General features: G+C 40.2%; 2 protein-coding genes across 12 annotated transcripts in view; one reads left to right on the forward strand and one right to left on the reverse strand.

The window, feature by feature from the left end:
* CFAP44 (cilia and flagella associated protein 44) overlaps positions 1 to 23,172 on the forward strand; it is a 44,694-nt gene extending 21,522 nt beyond the window's left edge. For 2 of the 7 annotated variants that reach the window (XM_026093994.2, XM_026093995.2), the window contains exons 17-35: positions 750 to 971; positions 1,460 to 1,605; positions 2,577 to 2,847; positions 4,939 to 4,994; positions 5,465 to 5,627; positions 5,954 to 6,084; positions 7,052 to 7,263; positions 7,598 to 7,769; positions 8,752 to 8,929; positions 12,056 to 12,559; positions 13,954 to 14,157; positions 14,453 to 14,648; positions 15,646 to 15,756; positions 17,287 to 17,417; positions 18,527 to 18,643; positions 19,577 to 19,778; positions 20,511 to 20,671; positions 22,046 to 22,180; positions 22,740 to 23,172. In XM_026093994.2, the coding sequence (XP_025949779.2) occupies positions 750 to 971; positions 1,460 to 1,605; positions 2,577 to 2,847; positions 4,939 to 4,994; positions 5,465 to 5,627; positions 5,954 to 6,084; positions 7,052 to 7,263; positions 7,598 to 7,769; positions 8,752 to 8,929; positions 12,056 to 12,559; positions 13,954 to 14,157; positions 14,453 to 14,648; positions 15,646 to 15,756; positions 17,287 to 17,417; positions 18,527 to 18,643; positions 19,577 to 19,778; positions 20,511 to 20,671; positions 22,046 to 22,180; positions 22,740 to 23,018 (3,591 nt within the window). In that variant the 3' untranslated portion in view covers positions 23,019 to 23,172. The remainder of the gene's footprint in view (positions 1 to 749; positions 972 to 1,459; positions 1,606 to 2,576; positions 2,848 to 4,938; positions 4,995 to 5,464; positions 5,628 to 5,953; positions 6,085 to 7,051; positions 7,264 to 7,597; positions 7,770 to 8,751; positions 8,930 to 12,055; positions 12,560 to 13,953; positions 14,158 to 14,452; positions 14,649 to 15,645; positions 15,757 to 17,286; positions 17,418 to 18,526; positions 18,644 to 19,576; positions 19,779 to 20,510; positions 20,672 to 22,045; positions 22,181 to 22,739) is intronic. The other 5 variants (XM_064520446.1, XM_064520457.1, XM_026093996.2 and 2 more) reach the window with 5 other exon arrangements.
* A 1,366-nt stretch (positions 23,173 to 24,538) lies between these two features.
* The window catches only part of BOC (BOC cell adhesion associated, oncogene regulated), a 59,723-nt gene continuing 58,664 nt past the window's right edge, over positions 24,539 to 25,597 (reverse strand). For all 5 annotated transcript variants that reach the window (XM_026094001.2, XM_064520510.1, XM_064520503.1 and 2 more), the window contains one exon: positions 24,539 to 25,247. In XM_026094001.2, the coding sequence (XP_025949786.2) occupies positions 25,063 to 25,247 (185 nt within the window). In that variant the 3' untranslated portion in view covers positions 24,539 to 25,062. The remainder of the gene's footprint in view (positions 25,248 to 25,597) is intronic.

Raw genomic sequence — 25,597 nt, forward strand, 5'->3', positions numbered from 1 at the left:
GGTAAAGCACTAAAATAGGTTACTTAAGCTATAGAGTCTCCATCACAGATTTTTTTTAAAGGATAGGTCAGACAAACATCTGCCAGGAATATTTAAGGTGTAGGTGATCCTGCTTGAGGCCAAAGAATGACCCCTTGAGAGCCTTTTTAGACCTTTTTCTATGCTTTTCTATCTAATATCTTCTTGGGAAAAGTCTGTTTTAGAGAATGTTTGACATTTGTTTATGCTAAGGTAGGCTTGAATGGAAAGAAGGTTTTAAAGGTTGTGTAAATTTGCCAATGTCAGTAATCTTCCATTTGGTGTTCAGAAGGAAAATCCTTTACAACTTCTCTGTTTCACTCTGCATCAATGATACATTTGAACTTGAGAATCTGAGTTCAGCTTTCCAGCTTAAAGTCTTTCTCTTCAGCCAGCAGAGCATAGAGTGTGGGAGCTCTGCAGAGGTAATATGTTAATAGTGGTTAGTATTGGGAATAATTTGTCTGAAGAAATGCTGAAGTCTGCTTCTCATGCAGAATGTTTTCTGTTTCAAAGGACCATGAGTCAAAGTACTTGGGAGGAGGGAAACACAGGGGCATTTCCACTGGAGACTCACGTAAGCTCTGTTTGTCTGCTGAACTGAAGGAAAAGAGATTTCTCTAGATACTCTCTGTAAATAAGTTTAGGACCTGATGTTTTATTTATGAGACCCCTTCAGTCAGTAATGTGTGGGAAGTGTTGATTTCATCTTTCACTGCTTGCTGTAATAGCTGGAAGAGGAGATTGCACGTAGAGAGAAAAAAAAGCAGGAGAAGGAGAAAGCAAAGCTTGAATGGATAAAGCAGCAACAGGAGATGGGAAAGCAGGTAGAAGAAGAGCCTGAAGAGGAACCTGAAGAAGAGGAGCCATTGCCGCCTCTCTACATACCAGAGGAGCCCAGTCCCATCCTCTGTGGGTTTTATTCAACACCAGGGAAATTTTGGCTTTCCTTGGTAAATCAGTTATTTTTTCATGTTTATGGGATTGCATATTGTGGCAACCTTCCCTTCACATCTGGATATCTTAGAAAACAGATAACTGAAACCTGCCATCTCTAGGGCATAGGACTGGACTTCTGATTGGATGGTTTCAGTAGTCTGTCTGAAGTAAATCAGTAGTGTACTCCATTCAGATTGTCCATAAATTTCCAATTGGCAGTCTTCTCAGTGAGGCCTAAATGGGCACAAAGACTAACCTGTTCCCTCACTAGCAGAAGGTAGAATCTTAACTTAGTGGTAGGATGGCATGTAATGCCAATGATTGATTTTCTCTGTGGCTAAATAGAATGTCTAGGTGTCTGGAAGTAACGATTTTTCACCTATAGTAGACCCATTTTTTTAAAATGACATTTAGGAAAGGAAAAATTATTCATAAAATTGCTTTTACCTGGTCAGCTGCTTCAGTGTTCTCACCATTTCTTTCTGGTCCTTCTCTTTTTCAGGGCGGGTATGACTCTGGGTTCCTCTATCATTGTGTGTTCTCCTCAGATGAGTACCACGACAACTTTGAAAACAGGCAAGATGAACCCTTTGAAGTGATTCATATGGAGGACACTGATGACAATCCCATCCACCAGATCTCCTTCTGGTAAAAAAAAAAAAAAAAGTGTAACAGATCACTTTATGATAGATCCTAGTGAAACTGAACTTGGGACAGAGGATGGTACACTGCTTTGTCTTCTTTTTTTTTATTATTATTATTTTTTTAACTGTGGACCAATACTCCCAGTATGCAGGAGCTCTCCTTAATTTCCTGGGAGTGAGTTTTACTTAGAATTCCTAATGGACACAGTTGCACACTATAGCTAACAGAATACATTCAAAAACCCTCCAAGATGTGAATGTCTGATTTTTTGATAATTAAGTACTAATTAGGCCACAAACATCTTACATTGTCAGTCTCAAGGAGAACCATTAGAAGTCTTGCTACCCTTTTTATTTGATTGCAAACTATGATCCCCAGAGCACCAGTTCTCTTCACTATTCAGCAAAGAGAAGACACAGTTAGCCCTCCAGGAGAACATGGAGGGAGCAGTTCATCCCTCTTGTGGAGAGAATACAGGTCTGTCAGGATATACTGTGAACTGTACAAATGAAAAGGAGAACTATTTGCAAACTCTGAGAGTTATTATATTCCCTATAAGGCCAGGTGTGATCTGCATTTAAGGAGGTAGGTTGAGATCAGAAGAACTTTTATCCACAACCTAATTCTCCACTAATCCTACTAGATGGAGAACTGGGAGGGGAAATTGTTTGGGTTTTTTTTTTCCATCTCTGACCTTACTCTCTGTTACCCTGCACAATTCAGGGCTGAGACAAGTTCCATGATGCCCAGCAGGTGTTGGAGTATTCCTGGGCAGCCAGTTAGCTTGCCAGAAGTTTGTAGTAGCATCATGCCTACTTTAAATGGTCCAAATACTTTCCTCCCACTTTACAAACTTTGGAAAGTTTCATTTATTCAGCTAGATGAGCTGTTCTTTAGAAGCAGCATGTTTTGAGCTGTGACCTTGCTTGTCACAGGTCACCTTCTATTACTGTTTCTGGTTAATTATTTTACAGTACCAGCAAACTGTTGATGTTCTGTGGGATGCAGAATGGTGCACTGCGTGTTTATCCTCTCCGAGAAAAAGACCTCTCAGCAAATACCCTGAAGGAATACTGGTCCTTCAGTGTACATGACAATGATTATGGCCAGATCCAGGGGATCTGTTCTAGTTATGATGACAGGTTTTTGATTACCTGTGGTGGAGATGGAAACATTTTTGCCTTCAACATCTTGTCTCCAGAGGATGTTCACAAAGAGCTAAAAGCCAAAATCCCCTCTCCAAGGGTAAGTCACTAAATGAAGATTCCCCAAACTCTTTTTGGAAGGTTTGAAGACCTGCAGCTCTGATTCCAGAACAACTCTAAATATATACATTCCTAGCTACCTTTTTTCACTTAATAAGGCCAATTTACTATGAAACTGATGCAGATGGGCAAAACCCAGTTCAACTATTTTGGATTGCAGATCTTGTTTCCAAAGCAACTTGAAAAAAGAGCTCATACAAAACATTTCCTAATATATAGGCCCTATGTCTGAATTGCTCCTTCTGTATGCTTTATGCTTCCCTCCAAATATGCAAAGTCTGTCTTGTTCGTGTGTAATATTCTACTATCCTTTTCCCACTCAAAGGTATAATCATGCATGTTCCTAGGATGAAAGTACCACAAAGATTTTGCATATTTAATATCTGTCTTCAATTTAATTTCTGTAAAATACAATTCTGCTCTGGGTGGGGGATCTAGACACAGTGTTGGAGAATGCCAAATATATAGTTCCTCAATGGTTTTGGTACAATAAATATACAATTGACAAGCTGGATTTTTAAAATTTACAAAATAGCACAGCATGATGCTGATCCTATTGCTCTTCCAGTCTTGTATGGCATCAGGAGTAATGATTCTACATGTGTTCTGTAATCACTGTGCAGCTCATTATGTATAGCAGGTTTGAACAGATGACACTGCAGCTTGATAACAGTCCTTCTGATAAAACATAAGAAGAGCAAGACTTTTCTTATCCACTCTAAAATATTCTAACTTTACTGAATCATCTCAAAATTACACACATTTTAAAAATTCCTTGAATCACTGGATTAAGTAAATCTAACTCAAAAGAAGCAGTAAGAGCTGTTGAGTAAGGAAGTGCTATAATGCACAATGAATTTTGGAGATGATCTACATTCAATGTAGTTTAAAACTCTTTAAAGTGTCAAGATAATGAATTTCAACTTTTAAATATTTTCAGCATTAGTTGGAAAGTACTTTTGGAAAGATGCTTAGCAAGCGAGGCAGAGATGAAATTGTGTATGTAAGGACAGCTGTGATTTTAGTCATTTAGTTAGAACTGCTTATGACTAATTGGAATTTTTACCAATATCAGGAATATGTAACACTGAGAATAGACTCAACAATGATTTTCTTAACTAAATGAATGATTGAAAACCATGGTATCAGCTCCTTGCTAGCTCCAGTATCACAACTAGTGATTAATATACAATTATAAAGCTATATATATGTAATTTTATCATTTTTAATATGTAAGTAGCTCTATATTAAGATCTTTATGCTGCAATTTCTATTGTTCAGGCTAGCAACATTGCTTAATGACCATCCTAACAGAGTTTTTCCTTATCAAAGTAAATCTTCATTAAGTATCTATTCTAGCTGGAAGTCATGTGGAAGAATTTTAAAATTCCATCATCATTAAACTTAATGAGATTCTTAGAGAATCAAATACAAATCATCTGAAACTAATTGAGTTATATTACAGATCAATTTAGTACCGCTGTATTCACTGTAGGATGATAGCCCCCCACCTCTTTTTTTTAGAGCATGATTTCCTAAGGAAATGAGCCTTGTGCAATTGCAATGTCCATCCATCTCATTCTTCACAGCTAATAACTGGGAATCCATTTTGGATTCAGCAGAAGCAAACCAGATGAATTACACATGTAATTTGGATTTAGCCCAGGATGTGTTGTCTCTTGTCAACCTGGCAGTGATGGAAGAGTAGAGTATTGGATTTGGGGGAGCAGAGAACCAAAGATCTCAGGGGACAGAATGAAGTTGGGACATGCAGTCACATTGGGGTAAATGTATATGGGGAGGATACAGGATTTGTGTTTTCTGCCCATAAGAACTAGGCTTCATTAGTTCTTTTATATGTAGAACAACTTGGTTTTCTTTTTTTCTTGAAACATTAAAACCTAATTTTTAAGACCTGTATAGCAACCTGGATTGTGAAGGTTTCTTTTGGTTTTCCAAGCATCGTCTGACTTGTGAGAAACAATGGGAGTTCTCTCTCAATGTTTGTAACAGTCTTATCTGTTAAAACTATTATTGCTTGTTTAAAGGCAAGACAATGTTTTTATTCCAGAGTGGCCTTGAGAAGGAGAAGGCTGCTGAAGACATTGAGGATCCCAATGCCTACAGGTAAGAAGTGCTTGGTTAATGAAGAAAGAGATTTCCAAGCACTGGTAGCTCTGTCTTCCAACCACATATCTCCTCTTGCCTCCTAAGAGGGGTGGGGAGTGGTTCACCCTGAATTTGGGTTATTCCCTCAGTATACACAAGGTCTTTTCAGCTTTTCCTTCCATTTCATGTCCTTGTTCTGTGGAAGTAATTCAAGTATGATATTCTGAGACTTATTTAACTTCAGACTACAGAGACAACGCATGGCCAAGGTCAGAGCCCCAGGATGTTAGGGCTGTACAAATACATAGTAAGATTATTGGCATCTCCCTGGAAGGCTTAGAGGCTAGTGCTGCATTCTAAGTTACCTTCAGAACTATTCAGTTCACTGGGAGTTTAAGGTTATCAAGGAAAGCTAAAACATTACACAAACTGTGATCTTCATTCTCTTCCACTGAGATAATGCCATATCCTTTTTCATGAATTTTCAGCATTGAGAAAGCCAAGCAGAAAAAGGAGTATGAACAGATAATGAAGAAAGCTGAAGACAAAAAAAGCAAGAAAAGAGAAGAGTTAAGTGCACTGAGACATGAGTTTCTTTCTTTGCTTCAAAAGAATCAGGAGTTGCCAAAGCATATGCAGCTGCACAGAGAGGTACATATGGTTTTCATAAGGTTCATTTACCTTTAGAGGCTCCTTGTTCCAAAATGTTGCTACCCAGTGTGTTAGAGCCAAAGATGTCCAACCTTGTGAATCAAGCTAGTCCTATGAATATATAATTTGCCAGGAGTTCTAAATCACAGCTTGTAATTTATGCCATTTAAGAATCATATGGAAAAAACTTAGTTCTCCATGAAGACAGAATAGCTTCTGAAGTAGATGACTGTTACGTGTGGAACTCTGGTATCTGGGCAAAAACATTTCATACCAAAACCTTGTAGCCGAGGTACTGTGATGCTGGGTTTTCTGTCTTTCTGCAGCAGTATGAGATGGACCATAGGATATTTGAGGAGCTGGATAGGCAGATAGCACAGAGAATCCAGTTGATGCAAAAGGAGATGGCTTGGGAGCAGGAGAAACACTTGACTGGATTGCAAAAATTACAGAATCGGTAAGTACCACTTCTGTTCTACCTCTCCTGCTGACCTTGCATGAGGCTTATTGTCTACTAAGTTGTATGTGCCAGAAGGAAGAAGAATGCAATGTTTTTTCTTTTATAATCAATATTTCTCCTTTTCTGTTACGATTCTATTCTTATTTGGTTTGGGACATACACTAGAATATGCATTGATATCTGGGCGCGCTTACTTCTTTTGAATTCTTGGTCAGAATTCGGATATGCAGATCAAGAAAGTAACTTAATTCTGATTCAGTTCTATACAAATAAAACTTTTTTTTCAGAGAATAAATTTGTCTGTGTTTTGCCAGTGAGTTCAGTAAGATCCAAAAACTCTTATTCAAACTTTGAAGAATAATCTATGAAATGAACCCTTCTTCTTCTGGCATGGTGCATGTCTGTCAGATATTTTAGTGTCATTGAAAACATGATGTACTCTATACAATTTAAAAATGTGAAATGAACTTTCCCAAGAACACAAGTTTAAGTGCAGGATGTACCTTTTGGTTTGTTTTCTTAAATGTAAGCATTATTGCAAAATATGAATTTATAAAAATAAATCCACAATAAAAATAAAAATCATAGATGCTAACAAAAATACCTTAGTGACATAGAGCATGTAACACTGGGTCTTCCACTGACGAGGACATTTCAATGAACCTGTTTTAATCACTCCTTAATTGAGAATGAAAGATACTCCTTTGAAGAACCAGGTGCAAGTTTCGATGCAGAGAGAACAGTTCATGTGTTCATTCTTGAGCATCTCCATTCCTAGATTGGATGAAAATTTATAGACAGTATCAGATGTCATTGCACTATTAGTTACTGAGTTGTGTATTTACCTGTAATGATTGTGTGTGTAATTAGTATATTGCATTACCCATGTCCTTTTGGTCATAGAGGGAAAAATGGTAGTTGCTCCTGCTGACAGGAGACAGTTCTGTCTAATTTGGTTCTTCAGGTTTCGGGACTCACTGGAATTTGACGCTGTCATTGTTCATGCTATTCAAAGCAATCATAAGATTTCTACCTATAGACTCCTAGCAATCTCTGAGAAATGCTACCAAGATAAGCAACGTAGCACATGGAAGAAGACTGTACTTAAACAAGAATGGAAAGAGACAGAACAAAGGAAGATTTTGAGCAAGACAGAGCATATGCAAAGGACTACTGGTGATCATTTAAAGCTTATCATTAATATGATTTCTGTCCTTCATCTCAGTTTATTTTCCTGAATCCAAGCTAAAGAAATTATAGTATGTTACATAGTGACATACATACATAGTTTTCCACATTTGAGTCAATGTCAGCAATAGTCTGTCAACTCTGTGGGTAGAATGTGACTAAGAGTGAACTCAAACAACCTGAATGCATTCAGAACATTCACTGTGGTGGAGCATCCTGATCTATGCCAGCTCTATAGGAGTTATCCCAGGGGTTTCCAGTAGTTGGGACTGCACTGTGTTGCACAGTACTCACATGTTCATGTGGTTATTTTTTGGTCCAGCTGCTAGAGTTGTCGAGGGGGAATCAGAGGCGGAAAAGCTGAAAAAGTCAGAGGTACGAACGGTGACCACACGTCTTATAGCAAACCAGCGTGAGCAAATCAAAAGAATTGTTGAGAAATCTGACAAGGTCAGAGCTAAGATCATGAAGAGGAAGGAGGAGTGGGAAGAACTGTGAGTCTTGAATCAGAATCTGTGCCCTTTTAGTTCTGCTTCTTGTCTGAGGTCAAATAATTCTATTTAGCTGTCATACAGGGCTATCCTATCGCTGCCTAGTTTCTTATTCTTGTAATGGATATAATTAAAATTGATGAGCTTTTATGTGCCTCTGAGTCTCAAGTGAGGATTAAAATCTTTCAGTTAACTACCATGGTTCGTCTTCTTAAAGCATTAAACAATTTGAAGTGATCACGGGTTCAGCTAGATAGCTGTATCTTCAGATAGGAAGTAAGAGAGGGTGTCTAAACTGATGATGCCTTATGGACCCAATAGACCATTACAGTCAACCCTCAGTTAATCTTACCAGTGCCACACACAGCAGATGCTGCAACAGCTGGGATAAATCAGTTGCACTGAAATCATGACCCTTACTTGAGAGTGGGTTTGTGACATGCCCTTGCACTCCATGCTGGCTCCCATCTTGGGAGACAAGAAAAGGGGACAAGAAATCTTTGAATCTTCATGGAAGTACAGAAGCTCTTCATTAGGAGATGAACCACAAGAAATGGAACCAATGCAGTGTCAGTGCACAAGCTGTTCTGAAGCTATTAATAATTTAACAATAAAGAGAGTAGTATCAGGTATTTTGTGCTGCAGCTTGGCAGAGTGTTGAAACATGGGTCCATGAGAACAGGATCAGCATGTACTCTCTAAACCTAGAACTCAGTCCAAGTGCCAGGGTTTAAGCTGTCCCATGGCGGGTCTATGTTACAAGAGTTCTTGGGTAGAAAAATAATCTACCTGAGGTTTTCCTTCAAATATGCAAGGCTATTTTTCTCAAAGTAACCGTTGGTTTATGAAAGAGGTGTGCGATTCCCTCTTGATCCCTAACTCACCTCCCAAGCCTTGCTGCACAAGTCAGAAGGTATCGAATGACCCTGTTTCTTCATCTATATGCTTACCGTCTTAAAGCTCTGCTTTGTTTTGTACCTACCAGATACAAGAACAAACCTACTGATGACTATGAGAATCCCAAAGATGCTCAGGACATTGAAGAAGCACAGGAAAATATGGGAGATTATAAGCTGAAGACTGCTGCTGACTACAGGGTCCCTGAACACAAGCGTATGAACGCTGAGAAGAAGATGATGCAGCTTGCATCCCTGGAAGTGTTGGTATGTAAACTGATTCACTGGTGTGAAAATGCCCCCCTTTTTGGAAGAGGGAGGATAGCGTATTAGTCCTTGATGACATTTTTTGAAAGGAGATCGAACTGGATGTGGGAAGCCTTGAAGGATAGGCTGTGTCAAGTCAGTTTTTAGTTACAAATCAACTTTTCTCTTGCGAACTGTTAGTGCTTCATGAAACTCAAGCTCAGATCAATCCAGAGTAACTCTCAGCTGGTGGAGAACTTACCTTTTCCAGCACTTCAGCGGGAACATCAGTCTTTCAAATTTTTCAGACAAATCCTATCATCTACTCATTGATATGCTTTCTGTAAAATACTGAGCTAAATAATCCCTGTTATGAAATGCCTATATGAAAACAGGGATGTGAGCAAAGATGGGTCCTTTTAGAGTAGCCTCTTCATATTTGCACTTGAGGGATCACTGCTCCTGGGTGCTGAGCAGTGGAATCTTCCTGGGAAACCAGATGTTTTGGAGCTACCTCCCTGTGACAGTACCCCCACAGTTACTACGTGCCTTTTAACCACTAAGACATAATAAGCTCAAATGTTGTGCAGTACCTTTGTTTGTTTCCTTGTGACTTTTTTATTTTCCTTCTTCTCATAGGTTTTTCATTTTATTTAGCTAGTGTGCAGAAGAGTGAGGACAAATTTCTTTAGCTAAAAGAACAATGAAGAAGTATGCCCATTGGACTTGGTGTTGTCTAGTTCCTTTTTGGTATGGAGACTTATTTCTTGCCATGCTTACTGACAAAGGAGCCTCTTCTCAGCATAGTTTGTCTAAGTATCGCAATGTGAAAATTGTACTCTAAGTGTCTCTATTCCTCAAAAAAAAAAAAAAAAAAAAGTCTTGAATCTTCCCCAGTCCTATCCTTGCGAACTTCTTGCCTAATCTCAGGCTCCTTCTAGTCTGAGTTGCTTTGATAGTGAGGTCGCAGAATTACAGAGGCAATGCTATAATCTCAGGGGATTTGTTGTATCAGTTTAATGCCCAGGCTTCAGTACTTCACTGTGTGCTGATGCTACAGGGTACCCAGTGGTTAGCCTAATTAGGTAGGATAAGCCAATGCAAACAAAGGGAATAGTTCTTGTTGTAAATCCCAGGTTTATACAGATGCAGAATTACAGTTACTTCAGATGGCTAGTGTATAGGGTTGCTTTCTTTTATCAAGATAAGAGAAGTTTCTCACAAATGTATTAATATGTTAGGTCACATTCTATTGTTAATTCATGTGAAGAGAGTAAATGAATACAGTGCTCCTTTATTACTGAGATCTGTCTACAGGTCAGTCAAGATGCAAACAAGGTGTTACTAATAGGTTTTGTTGCACTCAGCTGTTTAGTTCTTGCCTCTTACACTTCAGATTAGTGGATATTTATCTTCAAGTTGGAGGAAAATGTTCAGCTGACCCCAAAGTTTTCTCAGTTGACTTTGGGACCCTGGATTGTTGGAAGGCCTAGAGAGAATTTGTTTTGGACATCTAGTGTTTTTTATCCGATTGCAAAAGGTTGCAGAATGCAACTTTCTTGCATTTAATATTGCTATCTACTACACTTTGAAAATTCAGACACTTGTTCCACTTCTAATGGCCTACAGTAGTTGTGTTTTCAGCTTCACAGATAAAAGACAATCTGATCTCATCTTCCAGACCTACATTTATGGAGGACTGCTCGTATCTTCAAGGTTATATGAGATAACTGCTTTGTTTCAAAGACTGTGTCGAAGAAGTTTGAATTGTTGTACAACTGTGCATTTGGTAGTGGTTATGATTGTCACAAACACCACTCGTGGCCAGCGGGGTGACTTGTATTTTTTTCTTTTAATGCTTCACTGACCAAACAGCCAGGCGGTTATCAGGTTTCAGATATTTATTAAGTACACCAGTATCCTTAAGCAAGAGAGTTTAAACAATATAGCAAGTTCCGTATTTAACAGGGTAAAAATAACACAGTACACTACACACAGAGCAAGCAGGGGTAATACGACCTGTTCCACGTCGGGCGAGGGTCTCAAGTGTGCAGGACGCAGTAAGGGGGGGGGGGGGGGTCCCAGACCAGCTGAGAGGGACCTCCAAAGAGCTGCTGTTATTATCACATTCTATATGCTTCTAAGGCGCATGTCTATTGTGATTAGGTTTCTTGACGTCCTTATCAGTAGCCAGAACCTATGTCACTCTGACACACTCCTCTGGGCTCAACCTGCTGACTGGGTTTTCAAAAGGGAAGGGAAAAGAAATTAATCAAAACTTGTGACAAAGGTTTCCACCCTTCAGATTTAGAGAACTAAATAGTGGAGGCCCCCCATCATGGGTTCTCATGCCTGATCAGCATGTAGTTGTAGATATTAATTCCCCTTTTCACTTGATTTATGAGGCAGCTTTGGTGTGGGTCAGGCTCTTGACATTAGTTTAGGCCGCAAGTGGTTGGTAGCAGATAATAGCGGAGGTGGTGACAAAGGCATTGTTATCATATCCTGCACAAGCTGGGGCGTGTGTCCATGGGCAGGGAGAGACTACCCGGCCTACGCCCGGTCCCACTCCCCATCTGTGAACAGTGATACCTTCCCCTCTTCAGCAGGCCTTTGGAGTAAACAGTGCCTTGTCTGTTCTCCACAATGATAAAGGTTGCTTTACAAAACACTGTAGATATCTCATTTTCTCTTTGTTAGACTATTACTTTCTGCCTGAATAGAGGGCCACATATCAAAGCCAGAGATACTGTTTGTTTTTAATGAGAGACAGCCCAAATGACGGATCTTATAAAACACCACAGCTAACTTTCAGTCATTTTCTGCACTGCTTCAGCATCTCATGTCAATAAACTCTCAATCAAGTCAAGAACTGAGGGATGGGGGGAGCCTTGTTTTCCCTCTTACACCTTTGCCATCCTCTGTGAAGGAGAAGAAGGGAGGGGGCCCCAAAGAATCTAATACTACTGATTGAGGGACAGCTGTCTAAGAAATGCTAATATGCAGAGAAGATACAGAAAAGAAAGCTAATATGGAAAGAAAATAAGTTAGTATGACAAGCCACTTATCCATTACTTGTGTTCAGGGAGATCGCGTACTATGTAAGTGTCCCTGGGGAATCCTCCTAAAATTGCTTTTTCTTTGCAGATCCATGAGAAGAAAGCGAATATGAACAAGCAGATCATGTCTTTGCGGGATCTCAAGGTTTCTATTATTGATGAAATCAAGTGTTTAGTGCAAGAACTGAAATCCATACAGGCAGCCTTGGATTTATCTGAACAGCTCCCTCTTCCCCCAATCCCTCAGTTACACCCAGATGAAGTTCCAGAAAAAAAATTCCAGTTTGACAGTGACATCCTCCTGAAGTTCAAACATGAGCAGGAGGCCAAGGCAAAGCTCCAGGAACAGTTGGAAGGGTCTCCATCATTTGGTGTTTTCAGGGAAAGGTTTCTTCATGGTCCTTCCCTCAGAGAGACTGAGCCTGTGACACGGGCCGCAAGTGTGCGCTCGATGAAAATAGTATCATCTGTGGTCACAGAGCAGCCGAAGGTTTTTGAGATTGAGAAGGCAGAACCAACAGAAACGGAACTGGAAATTTTAAAGAGAGAGAAGATAAGAAACATATACTTACAGGAGACCTTGATTAAAAGGGTAGGAAACCAAAAGTTAATTTTTTCAGATTGAACAATCCCACTCTATCAGAAATTAAATCAAAAACTCTTCCTTCTGACTCAGTGCTGCAGCTACTCTTGCCTTTGTGAATTTCAGGAGAATGTTATCTAGAGTACATTTACAGTGTAAATCTATATAAATCCCTAACTGTGATTACTGTACTGACTACTGTTAGTTGAAAAACAGATCTTAGAGTTGTTATTGATTGTTCTGTGAAAGCATGAGCTCAGTGGTCAAAAAAGACAAATAGAATATTAGAAATTATTTGGAAAGTGATGAAGGGGAAAAAATGAAGTATCACCAAAGTGTACCTTCATAGACATACGATGTAGTCCTGGCCCTTTGATCTCGAAACTAATTTTGTAGAATTAGAAAAGGTACAGAAGAGAGTAACAAGAATGCTTGAAGTCATGGAAAAGCTTCTTTAAAAGGCATGTCCTGGGCATCTTTGGCTAGGAAATGAGGCAACTGGAGGGGATGTGACACAGATGACAAAATCATGAACTGCCAAAAAAGGAGAGTGAGAATCACCTCTTAAAAGAGGAGAGATATCAAATTAAATGGTCAGGTAGAAGGCTTAAAACATGCAAATGGGAGTAGTTTTCCTATCCAACAATAATTGAACTTTGGCACTTTTAACTTTGGGATGGGGGAAAGCTACAGTTTGGTAAACTCAGGGGGAAAAAAAATCCATTCAAAGCTGTTGAAGGCAACCATACCACTTTAGGCTGAGGATGTCTCTAAAGTCAGAGTTTAGGAGGGTATAGAGGGAAGCATGCTGAAGGTGTGTCACTGTTCGGTGGTTTGCTCTGCTTCTTATCTTCTTTCCTCAATCATCTTCTCTTGGTCATTGAGTCTGTGGTCTAACCCCTCACAGACACCTTTGTGTTTCTATGTATGAAGGTTTTGAGAGAACATCCAAATGCTGCTCTGACCATCATATACATAGCAGCTGCTAGTACAAATTTAGCTGTAAATGCCTGTGGAATAATCTGGTAAATAATATTCTGAGAGAAGCGTGTCAAGGCAGAAGATGGTAATGTGTTTATTGCTATATCTAGGATTGCTCAATGAACTGCGTCAGGCTGTTGCAGAACACTGTGTGTGATGAGTAAAATATTTTCTTGAGCATGGTGGAAGGCACTGAAACATTTCTCTGAAGTTCTAGTGATTTCTGTGTTGTTATGCCGAGAACAGAGACATGTTTGGGTTTGTCTTTCTAAACACTTCAGTAGTTCATAGTAAATAACATGGACAAATTTTTGACTTGGCAAAGAGGATTTTTGCCTTCTGCTCCTTTCTCTAACTTTACATGTTTAGCTCTACTCCTAATACTTTCCCTAGCCCTGGTTTGCCTTTCTCATATGCTCCAGATCAATGCGCTGGTGATAAACTTTGATGCCGAACTACGCTTCCTGCGACACATGAAACTGAAGCTGGATGTGCAGATGAAATGTGCTGACCTGTGCCACATCACGTGGTTTGAAGAGCTGCTTCTCCTGAAGAACTTTGAAAAACATGAGGACCTTCTGCAGGGGCGTGTTAACACTCTCCTCAGTGAGCAGAAGGCCATGCAAGTAAGTAGTTCACATGTGTCTGGATTTAATAATATTGCTAATGAGTGGCTTGAAACAAAAGCAAGCCATAAAATAAATGATGGCATCTGTTTGCTTCCCTTTAGCAGTGATCCAATGTCCAATGCTAATTTTGAGAAATAAGAAGCTTTCAATAATGGTCACTTGTAACTTTAAATAGTTAAACTTTTCTAAATGTTAATAATTGTATTTTAATGGGTACTTAGTGATGTGGAATTAGTGACAAATCATATACTTTAAATTAAGAGCTTTTTTTTTTATATACATATATATATAGCAGAAATTAAATAGCTACCTTGCACAGATGAAGGATAGAAAGTATGAGATTGCAAAGCTTCAGGACTGTGAGGAATCTCTTTATGCCACCTTCCAAGCATCCCTTGGAGAAAATAACAAGTTTGCCCGTTTCCTGACCAAAGTTCTGAAGAAAAAAATCAAGCGCACTAAAAAGAAAGAAGTAAAAAGAGAAGCAGGTTGGAGACACTTTTTTTTTTTTTTCCTGGTTTATGGATTTGTTATACATACTTCCTTGCTATCAAGTAAACATCTCTCAACCTACCTGGAGTCCTAGATACATGCAACATTCAGCTTCATTCAAAAAACCAAATAGATCAGACCTACCCAGCTTTTGCTTATATGCAAACTCACATTTTGTGGCAGCCATTTTCAATTATAAAAAGTGATGCAATTCAGTCTCTGGCATGATTACATTTGGTCTGGTGACAGCCCTTAAAACTTACTTCCTGTATGTCGGTATTGAGGATACATCGATAATTGGTAGGAAGAAGAGGCCAAGCTTTTAATAGCTACTTCCTGTGTGCTACCAATAAGAGCTATGGATAAGTGATTTATCTGCCATGTTCATGACATTTTCCTTTAATCTGTCCATTGACTAATGAGAGATTATAAACCCAATCTACAATCATCCATTAGTCACTGGACTAAACATATTATGAAACGATTTCATTCATCTTACTGACTAGGTTTTAAACTATTAAGGCTAGGCAGTGTTATCGAGCTAAAATATATGTTCACTGTCTCTGACTTTATTTTTGATTTCAAGGGTGACATGATGTGCAAAAGTACAGACAACAGTGATGCTTTTGTGACAGTTTTTGTTCTTCTGTGCATTTTACTTGGCTGCTTAACCTCTGTAATAGAAAAGTAAACCCACAAGGTTTAAATTCCAAATACCTAGCACATATAAAGAGAAGAAAAATCCTTGAAGAAAGTCCCCCAAAATGTGCCTGTGTTTACTTGTGCATATGGTGCTACTGGGTGTTCTCTCTCCTTTGCTTTTTTCTGTAAAATCATCAAATCAATGGGCTGGCAAAAGGTGCCTGGCTCCACATATTACTAGGGTGATCTTTCTTGGATTACTGGGGATGTGTTCACTGTACATCAGCATAGTGCACAGCTAGTGGATCTGTTGGTCTTCTGCAAGCCAGCAGTACTATCCTTTTCTTCCAGACAAAGAAGATGAGAGTGAAGAGGAGAGTGATGAAGAGTCCAGCTTGGAGAGTGATGAAGAAGATTCAGGATCTGAAGATGAAGTCTTTGATGACTCCGTCTGCCCGAAGAGTACCTAAGCCATCATTTCCCTGGACTGATTATCTGTTTAGCTTTATGTGCAATATTTTGCATTTAAAATGAAGACACAGATTTTCTCATTATTTGTTTCACATTAACACCATTAGTAAGGGTCAGAATGTGTTCACTTCTCCTGAGTGGGACCTGTCTCCTTAGAAAATCTCAGTGAAGATAATGAAACCACTGGTGGTATAGAATACCTTAATTAAAATGTTTGGAAGAAGTAAAACTTAGCTGAATGCTAACAATTAATTACTATGTGTAAAGGACCATTCACCTTTCATGGCTGTTTTCTGTAGAGAAGATGCTCCTCCTGGGAGCAGAGCTGCAGCAAGGCTGCAGATGCTCTCCAGAAACCTGCTGCCTCCCTGTGCTGGATGTCTGCACAGGGGAGTTCTGGGGAAACTCTTCAGTAGTGTTAAATTAAGCTCTTTGTTACCACCTCGTGGATTTCTGTGGCAATTGCCTGTTGCTAGGCTTGTCTCTGGTGGGTAACAGAATGGTTAGGAGCTGTATTTTGCAAAATCCTATTCATTCATTTGTTTAACAAAGGCAAGCAACTTTTTTTTTTGGTATGACTTAAATAGTGTTTAAACTATTTTAAACTAATCCCCTAAACCCTACTTTAGGGTTCTTTTTTAATCTTTGAGTGATATATCAATGACCACTTAACAACATTGCTCTATTTTCAGTTAGAATTTACCATCAAATTGCCTTATCATATTGTTTTAAAATTGGATTAAAAAACTCCCCCTCATTTTCACAAATTGGATTTTTGATTAACTCCTTGTCTACCTCTTTTTTTTTTCATGAAATGTTAGGAAGAAATAGAAAAGATTTGTACTTTTTATTGAAACAGTCCAAATTACTAATTTAGTGATGAAATAATAAGCTACATTTACACCTTCATATTTGTGTCTTTAAGTGTCGTTTGTCTTGTCCTTTATTGGACTTCTTTTTATTATGCCAACTGATTTGGGTTGATAACGCTGTATTGAAAAGTATTACTGAAGTCACTGCGTCAGACAGAAATTCACAGATCTTAGTATGAAACAAATGAAACAGGTCCTATGAACCCCAGCTGCCTTTGCAAGTAGAGCTATAAATGATCCCTATAGCAAGTCCATCGTTTATACTGAAAGGTGCTATGGATAAATAACTACATGTTCACATACCTAAAGATTGTACTATAACACACATTAATTTCTGGGACTGAATTAGTTACATAACCTAACTTTTGAGCATTTGGATTTAATATTGCCTTTGGTGCATGTTTAGTTCTGGAAACAAACTGTTTGGACTGAATGTCAAGAAAAAAAGATCCATCCAAGATGTTCAGTCACCATCTTGGAAATACTCAGCCCAAATGGTTGAAGTTTGACAAAGCTCTAAGGAACCAAGAGCATGGTATTATTATGGGCAACGGGCAACCTTCACAGTAGGAGAAGCAACTAGCTTAAACCTGTAATTACAGTACAGTTATAATGAAACTAAGCTGTCCTATGGCCCTTTCCTTCTCAGGCTGTGATGAGGCACTCTTCCAAAACACCGTCCAGCTCCGTGAAAAGCGATTAGACATTGAGGATGCTTTAACAGAGCAGAAGAAAGTTGCTGATAACCTCAGAAAGGAATATGATGCCTTGGCCAAAAAGGTACTGTGTGTCCTCTTCTCAGCAAGCATCAGCTGCTTCCAGCAGAGTGAGAACACCATGATACTGAATTTGGCTGAGATTTAAAACCAAAATACTAACCTTTCGAAGGGCCTCTATTCAGGGAGAGATAGCCGTGCTAGCGTGGAGGCAGGGTGCAGCCTCACAGCCCCAGCAGAAGGTTCAACATGGGTCACCTTGAAATGGGTAAATCAAGGTGGTCCAACCCCAGCTGCTTTGGGGCTGGATCCAGGTTTTAGGTCCAGCTCCTTTCCAACTGTCTAATCCTTATGTAGCAGCAGCATTTGGACTCCCTGGCTCAGATGCAACACCTGGTGTAGCCTGGTCTATCCTGTGTGCATGTTTATGGGGATGGAACATATAGAGCATCCTTGTCCTAACACAAATGTGTGCTTAAATAAGTGGAGAATAAAAAATGCAGCTCTTCCATCTATTTCTTTTGCTTCTAGTTATTTTCTTCTGCTCTTTGTCACAGTAATCATAAAATAAACTCACGTGTAAGTTTTTCTTTTAGCTTTTTCTCAGCTTCTACATTCATTGAGGTATTTGATTTGTATCAATTCAAAAATATCTCAATTTAAAAGGTTATCTGGGATTGAGAGAGAGTTCTGCCAAAATAACATTATGCAAGGCTCCCTTTTATTGTGTCTCAAAAATGTCCCATCAAATATGCTTAATTTACAGCTTTTTTTGTTTTGTTTTTAAAGGCTTTCCTAAGTGCCAGCTGCCACATATTCGCCCTGGGGTCTGACATTTGCGTCCGAATTGTTTCTTTCTCATGCAGAATCAATAAGCATTTCCAGGCATAACACAATAAAATATATCTTGCAGGCTCTGTAGATCTAGAAGTGTTTTAGATACTAAACAAAGCAGCTGTTTCTTGATACATACAGGGCTTCTCCAGTAAAGAGGCATTTATGTGTGTACATGTGCGCAGAAGTATTCAGCATAGTCTTGCTTGAATAGGTAGCTGAATCTCATGTTAGCGAAACTCATCCATCATAGCATGTTTTTTTTTTTTTTAAAAAAAAAAAGCATTGTTTTTCCATGCTTCCTTCCCTTGTGTTTGCCCACAATTTATCCTTCTGCAGGCAAAAGCAGTGGAAGCCAGCCTGGACACAGCAGAGGGGGAACTGGAGGCCTTTCAACGGGAAAAGCAGCAGAGACTGAATGAGTTGCATGTAGTTGTGCCATTGAAACTTCATCAGGTAATTCACACGTTCTGCATTTATCGCTTCTACTTCTGGCAGATGCAAAATAGCCTGTGTACCTTTAGACAATAGTGTTGCTGGTTTGGGGGGCCCTTAGTTCTGGATTCGCTGCATTGTCCTTGGAGTGACAGTGCTATGAATTGAGCTTCATGTTGTTATTATGCTAGACTTTTCCTTCTCTACTTCTATACTGACAGAAAAGGGATACATACAGGCAGGTTGGCCCATTGCTGAAATGTCTGTAGCCTTCAAACATTTTACAGGTCTGGTGTGGGATTTTTCTTCAGGTCTATGCCTATTGATAGTCTCCTGGAAAAAAAAATCCCCATTGAAACTAGTTGGAGTTTTGCCTAGTTCAAGAATGCTGAATTGGATGTAACGCATTCATCCACACAGCTGTTATTCCATGGATGATGAGTAGAAAATGAAGAGGAAAACTCAAGATAATGTTCTTATTTCTTCAGGGTTGAATGTTTTCCTCAGAGAAAGAAGATAGGCCTCATCTGCCTCTGCCTGTTCTGGCTCAAATACTTCTGAGGCAAGCTCAGCCCTCTCCATTTGCTTTATCTCCTTTCATTAAAACATTGGTAAGAAAGACAGAAGAGTCTCATGCTTGGCTGCGCAATTCTGCAGCTCCCAGATCATCCAAAAGCACAGACATTTGGTAGGGAGTTCCTATCTCCCCCTCAGTTCCAGATGCTGTATGAGGAAGAGTAGACAACTTTATATGGAGAGAATCAACATGCGGCTCTAAGTAGCTTTTGAGCTTTGCTGCGTGGTAGTGATTATTTGGCCCAAAATGTGACTTGTGCCTATGTTCAGTGTTGCCTCACTTGATAGTTCTCTAACACTCGCACATTTGTTATCTAGAGAGATCATCAGCACCCTTAAAAAGTAAAAGTCAGCCTTGCTTATGGCTGTTTCTGGCAGGTGGAGTACTTGGTTAACGGGGGGATACCCAGTGACTTCTCCCAAGCTTTGGTATTTACCAACCAGTCCTTGGAGTATCTGCAGAAGAGAATTGTGGACCTACAGAATGAAAATATAATGCAGAGAGAGATCTTTAAGAAGGCCCGACAGCAACATAAGCAGCTTGTCCAGGACAAAAAGGAGATGGAGACAAAGATTCAACGTGAGTAACAGAGACTCTAAACAACACAGTTTGCGAGTGCTCTTTCTGTGTCCCTCCCTGGGTTTGGGTAACTCACCAGCTGTCTGTCATCTTTACGCTCATACAGATGTCCCAGCTGGTTATTGCAGAAAATAAAACAGAAAGAACAGATTGAGTGGACTGTTTTGATGAAATATTGGTAGTGCTCCAGCATTCCAGGGTCATTTGGCTGTGTTAAATAATTTGAGAACTTAGTAAAAGGACAGCTGACTGAGATGAGACACTGGAAATCAGGACACACAGTTGCTATTTCTGGCTCTAAGTCAGAACTGCTAGGAAAAAGTACTTTCTCTAAAGCCACATAAGCTTTTTTAGCAATTTCTTCCTCTTTCTTCCTTTGAAGAACAAGACAAGCCCTATTCAAAGCAATTCCTGAATGACCAAACCCAAAGATGTTCAGGTATCTGGTACTGCCAAACCCACCTCTGTGGAACTGCCAAGGCTTTATATAGCCTTCAGCATAGGAGTGACTGACCAGGACTGGCCAGGCGTGTGGCCTGGTGGCAGCATAGGCTTGGTCAGGGGCAGGGACAAATGGCAATATTCGGTTGTAAGCTTTGTATGGCTTTGTATGAACTATTTATTAGAGAGCAAGTACCAAAGAGCTCAGACAAAAGAGCTATGAATAAGCCACAAATCCTTACTAACGAGCAAAAGTGAGTTCTTCAATGTGTGCCATGCCCTTTCTGTTAGGACTGGAAGAGAAGTGTAATCAGCTGATGATGACAAAGTTTGGCCGGCTGGTTGATTTAGAAGCACTCCAAGCACACTCAGTTAACACACGCTTGGAAGAGTTGAAGGTGCAAATGATGGAGAAAGAGTATGTGCACTCCCAGGAACTCAAAGAATGGGAGGTAAGGAACAAGGACAGGAGGAGGGGATATGCATCACAATGCTGTTCTATTAAGGCTTCATTTGCCTGGGGCTGAATAGCCACACTAAAATCTTTGGTTAACGTGTTCGTGTTTGGGTTTTTTCTCACCTGTCATCAACAGACCATAACGTTCAACTCTTATTTCCCATCATCCTTCATATCTTTCTTCCAGTTGCTGCAACACAGCCTATTTTTTCACAGAGATAGTTGACCTGTTTGGGGTTTTTTTTGTTTGTTTGTTTTTGTTTGTTTTTACTTTCCTCGAATACATCCTTCTTCTTCAGTCCCTATGTCAGGTTCTACTAGAGTGCTTTCTTTGGCTTTCAGCTGGTATTCAGCATCTACTGCCTCCTCCCACTGTATCTGGTGATAACCCCTCTGAATGCAGAGCAGTGCTGCCTCATGCCTGGGATGTTAGACTGTGCAACACTCCAGTTAACTGGCAGTATGAAAAGTGCATTACTATCTGGAGGGCCTAAGGCTTTGCTACAATGGTGTGAGCAGGCAGCAGTCTTACACTGTCCTCACAAAGCACTGCTGTTGTCTGTCACTGTATACATATGGAGAGAGGAAATTAGAAAACAGCCTGGGGCAGATCACAAAAGATCCAGCAAATCTATGAGCAAGTATCATACCTTCTTGTTTTAAGCGGATTAAGAATTTTTTTCCATGTGGTAAAACACCATCACCTTTATACATATATCTGATATGTTTCCTGATTTCTACTTTTTCCTGTTTGTGTTAGTTGGCAACACATTCTGGGCTCAGCCTCACTGGGTACAGTGTCCTTCAACAGAGGATACATCTAGGTCTGGCTCAAAACTTTTATAATTGACTTTGGTGAGGACACAAGCAGGTTTGTAGTGAAGCACCTGCTCTTTGCAGGTTTGTGCAGCATGACACTAACAGTTTGTTTTTGGGAAAGTGGGGTGCCCAGGCACATTTGCCACTCCTTGCTCTTCTGGTCATCTGTGTTCATAGCTCTACAGAGAATTCCTGTTTCAGAGCAGAAACTCATATCTTCAGCCTTCTCTGTTCCTCCACTATGCTGGCTTGCAACAGGCATAGGAACCATCTTGATATCTAACAGCATACTGAGGTACAATGTATCTGTTTTCTCTTTCCCACCCTTTGCCTAACTGCTGAGTCATTTGCAATAATAAAAAATAATAATAATAAAAAAGGAAAACCTTTGTACTAACGGTATTACAGGCTCATGTGGTGCGTTCAGGATCAGAGTCTGTCCAAGTGTCTACCTATCTTCTGTGACACTTATATTCCTGCCTGGCACTTCTTCCCTATTTCGCACTTTTTATTATTTCTCATCTCGGCTTACCTGTTTATATCTTTCTAGGAAAAAATCTTAGACCTGCAGCAGCAGCTAATGATGCTGACAAAAGAAAACACCAGCAAGCTGCAGCAGCTGAACCAGTTCTGCCTTGAAAAGCAGCAACTTGAAACTAAGCTGGATTCACTAAAGAATGATCTGGTAAGCTTTTTAGCTGTTGTACCACATTAGGGTTTGGGACTGTTCAGAGATGGATAAGCATTTATCTGGTCCTGCTGGTTCTCTGGCCTAAGATCTTGCTTTGCAGTCAGCAGTTCAGTCTAATACTGCCTAGTGGTACAGCCTGAATGGCTGCTCCAGTTCTTACAGAAAGGCAGATGGATGGTCTGATCCTGAAGCAGGCCATACCTTAGCTTCTCTATTAATTTCTTTCTTAGCTGTTTTCTAATATTGAAACAAACCCATCTTCCTTCCTACCTACTTATAATTAGAAAGAGTCTTGCAGCTATTCCCTTGTTGTATGGAGACAGCCAAATGAATTAGGATGTTTTCTTTGCTCTATACTAGGGAATGAGCCAGCCACCTATCCAAGCCTGAATTAATGGTCCTTCACTCAGTGATTTCTGAGTAGTTCTGACTGAGGAGCAGAGCAGTAATGAAGCTGATCTGCCTCTGAGAAAGCCTCCCTTTCCCACTTGAAATAAATTCCCACCATCCCTTCTCTCATAGTTTATAGGAGCTATCTTTTCTCTCCTCACAGGGAGCAGAATTTCAGGGCCCCCGAAGTACTGACACCATGGAGAAAGACAGGTTGCAGTCAGTGTTCAACTGCATGGCTTATGAGACAGCACTCCTAGAAGAAGAAATCACTCTCCTAAGCAGAAAAGATGTACGTCTAAGAGAAGAACTCGCTCTCCTTAGCAGAAAAAATGGGTACCTCTTTCTCCAGCCTTCACCTTCACAGGACTCTGAGACACCAACTGAAACATTCCCTATTTCTACACCTGAAAGGATATCTAGTGGTCAGAGTGCCCCTTAAACATGGAGATAGTTAACCGTGGAGGTAATATTCCCCGTGAGTGTGAAAGGAACTGCTTTGGCTATGCAGGGGTTTAGTGGTAAAGGTTTATATTTGTTTCCCTTTGCAAAATATGATTGTAGTGACAAATAGGGAATAAAAAGAACAAATACAACCAGTAAATACTGTTATCAATCCATTGCAGAGATTTGCCCTGGACAGATGGGGTGTGTGTGTGGGTGTGTGTTCTTAGCTCTTGGTCAAGAGAATGGCTTTTGAAAATTGGATATGAGAAACAATTTCATATAGCAAATCTAGTTTTGGCACTGGTGTTTTCAAAAATAGTAAAAGGGGTATGCCTTAAAGCTGAATTTTGTTATTCTTTGACCATCCCAGCAGCAATGGCAGCTGAGAGTCACTTTTCTTATCCGTAAGAGCATTTCTCTGCTCACTGACCTAGTTAAAGTCCTTGTGAAAAGAGAAGGGAAGTGCTATTTGTTTGGAAAAGCAAAGGGCCCTTCCTCTTCAGGGCCTACAGTGTTAAGAAGGGTATAGGCCCAGTCAAAGAGTTTCCCACTTGCTTCTGCTTTATAGAAGTGGGAAACAGCACTAAAGTGAAGGTCTGAGGCTGGAGTGCAGAACACGGTGTTTACCTCGCATTAGGAAGCTATAGTAAATGAGAAGTTGGACTATAATTCCACTGACTGGCACCTGCCTGTACTGATCACAGTGAGAGCAGAGCCAGGCTCTATATGTTTTCAGGTTTTAGTCTTTCTTTCCTCTGGCATCTAGGATGTTGACAGTAAATGATCATCTGTAGCAGCACTTACCCTGTCTTTCTGTGAAAAGCTCCTTCAACCCCAAGGTGGATGAGTTTTATTGCAGTGTTCTTTCAGTGCAAAGCTGCTGAGCATAGAGAGGTTTCGGTTTTGTTGTTATTTTTAATTAAACAAAATGTGCAACCTGCACCTACTCTGTCTTCTCCTCTCCACTCCCTGCCTTTTGCCGCTGTTTTTTCCTCTTCTCTCTGGTATTTGCTCAGCTGGGATCCACCCATAGCCCAGACAGGCACAAGAACTGTTCCTGCTGGCCCCAGCATAATAAAATGAATGGTGCTTTTGCTGCCTGCTTCTTCAGTGGGTCCCTCTGAAGGCACTGAGCACCCCCTGTTTCCTTAAGAGAGGAGAAAAGAAGAAAATAAAAAAAGACTTCGATGCTGAAAGCCTTTGAAGTGAGAAAAATACAGGGTGGTGGGGGTAAGGAGACAAGAATTTGCAGAGGTTTGGGTTTTTCCCACTCAAAACCATGTAGCTGTGCTGAGAGACAAATGAGAATTTCTCCACCTGTACCCCTCACTAGAGGTTTTATGTCACTTAACTGGCACAGGGGCCTTCCCTCTTCTGTTGAGCTAAGCATTGGATGGCCTAGTAGACTATAACTGCAGAAAAACATCACCTTTCCCCCAGGTGTCCTGCTTGCTATGTTTCCGCAAGGGAAAAAGAGTAGGCTCATTCTATGGGAGGATTTAGCATACAGCTAGCCACAGAAAAGACTAAAGCCTTTATTTTAGATGTTAAAGCGTGGGTTTGTCTTTACAGATATGCGGCTGCAGATGGCGTGTATGTGAAAGGTTGTTAAAGTTGATTAGGCAGAGTGCATAACTCCAGTCCATTCATATGAGTGCATTCCTGGGAGATGCCTTCCTGTGGGGGAGAAGGAAAAAAACCTTTTCCATAGCATCATCTTTCATGGAGCCCTCTGCAAAGAGGGTGCTAGATGTTGATAGCAGCTCTGCTTGGGCCCATGTCCCACAGTGTTTCTTGTGCTGCTCTGTTTCAGTCTTCTGTTCTTACGAACTGCTTAGTGCCATAGATGGCTGCTGCCCTGTTTCTTGGCCCCTCCTGTTGCTTTGCTGAGGATGCCTTCTGTCTCCATAGCATTATAAAAGGCACAGATACATCTATATACAAGTGCATAAATATATAAATAGAGGTGTTATACAAAAATAAATACCTATTCTCTTTCTCTCTTTAGAATAAGTCTTTTGTAAAAGGCAGCTTGGTCCCTAACTGGTAGGAGAATGAGTCTCTAAGGGCCTCAGTAGTGGCGGGCTGCTGTTCAGATGTCTTGGTAGGTCCTGACTCAAAGATGTGATCAATGAATTCTGGGGATGGATGTCTCCTCTGGACTGGCAGCAATCTAACCTTTCTACCTCTTCAACTGGCACCAGGCCAAGGCAGCAAGGGCTTCCTGAAAAACAGAGGCGCAAGAGACAATTACAATGCATATAGAAATGGGAGATGCTGTGGCAGCTTTCTAGTCAACGGCCTACTTTATGAAGATAGGTACACTGACCAAAGACAAAGAAACATGTTCTAAAAGTCCTGCCTATATGGGAGTTTGCTCCCATGCTTTCACATGATGCTACAATCTTAAATGTACATACATAAAAAAAATGCTACATGATTCATGCTACAGGAAGCCTGGATCAAGTCCTCAGGGACTGGATTCAAGTAATTGTTCATTGGTCTTTGTGTTTGACTGGCAGTCTTGGAAGATTAAGAAGGAACAGTGTCCCTGCAACTGGAGGTGGGTATGTG

Source organism: Dromaius novaehollandiae, chromosome 1 (assembly GCF_036370855.1).
Source record: "Dromaius novaehollandiae isolate bDroNov1 chromosome 1, bDroNov1.hap1, whole genome shotgun sequence".
Classification (NCBI taxonomy): Eukaryota; Metazoa; Chordata; class Aves; order Casuariiformes; family Dromaiidae; genus Dromaius; species Dromaius novaehollandiae.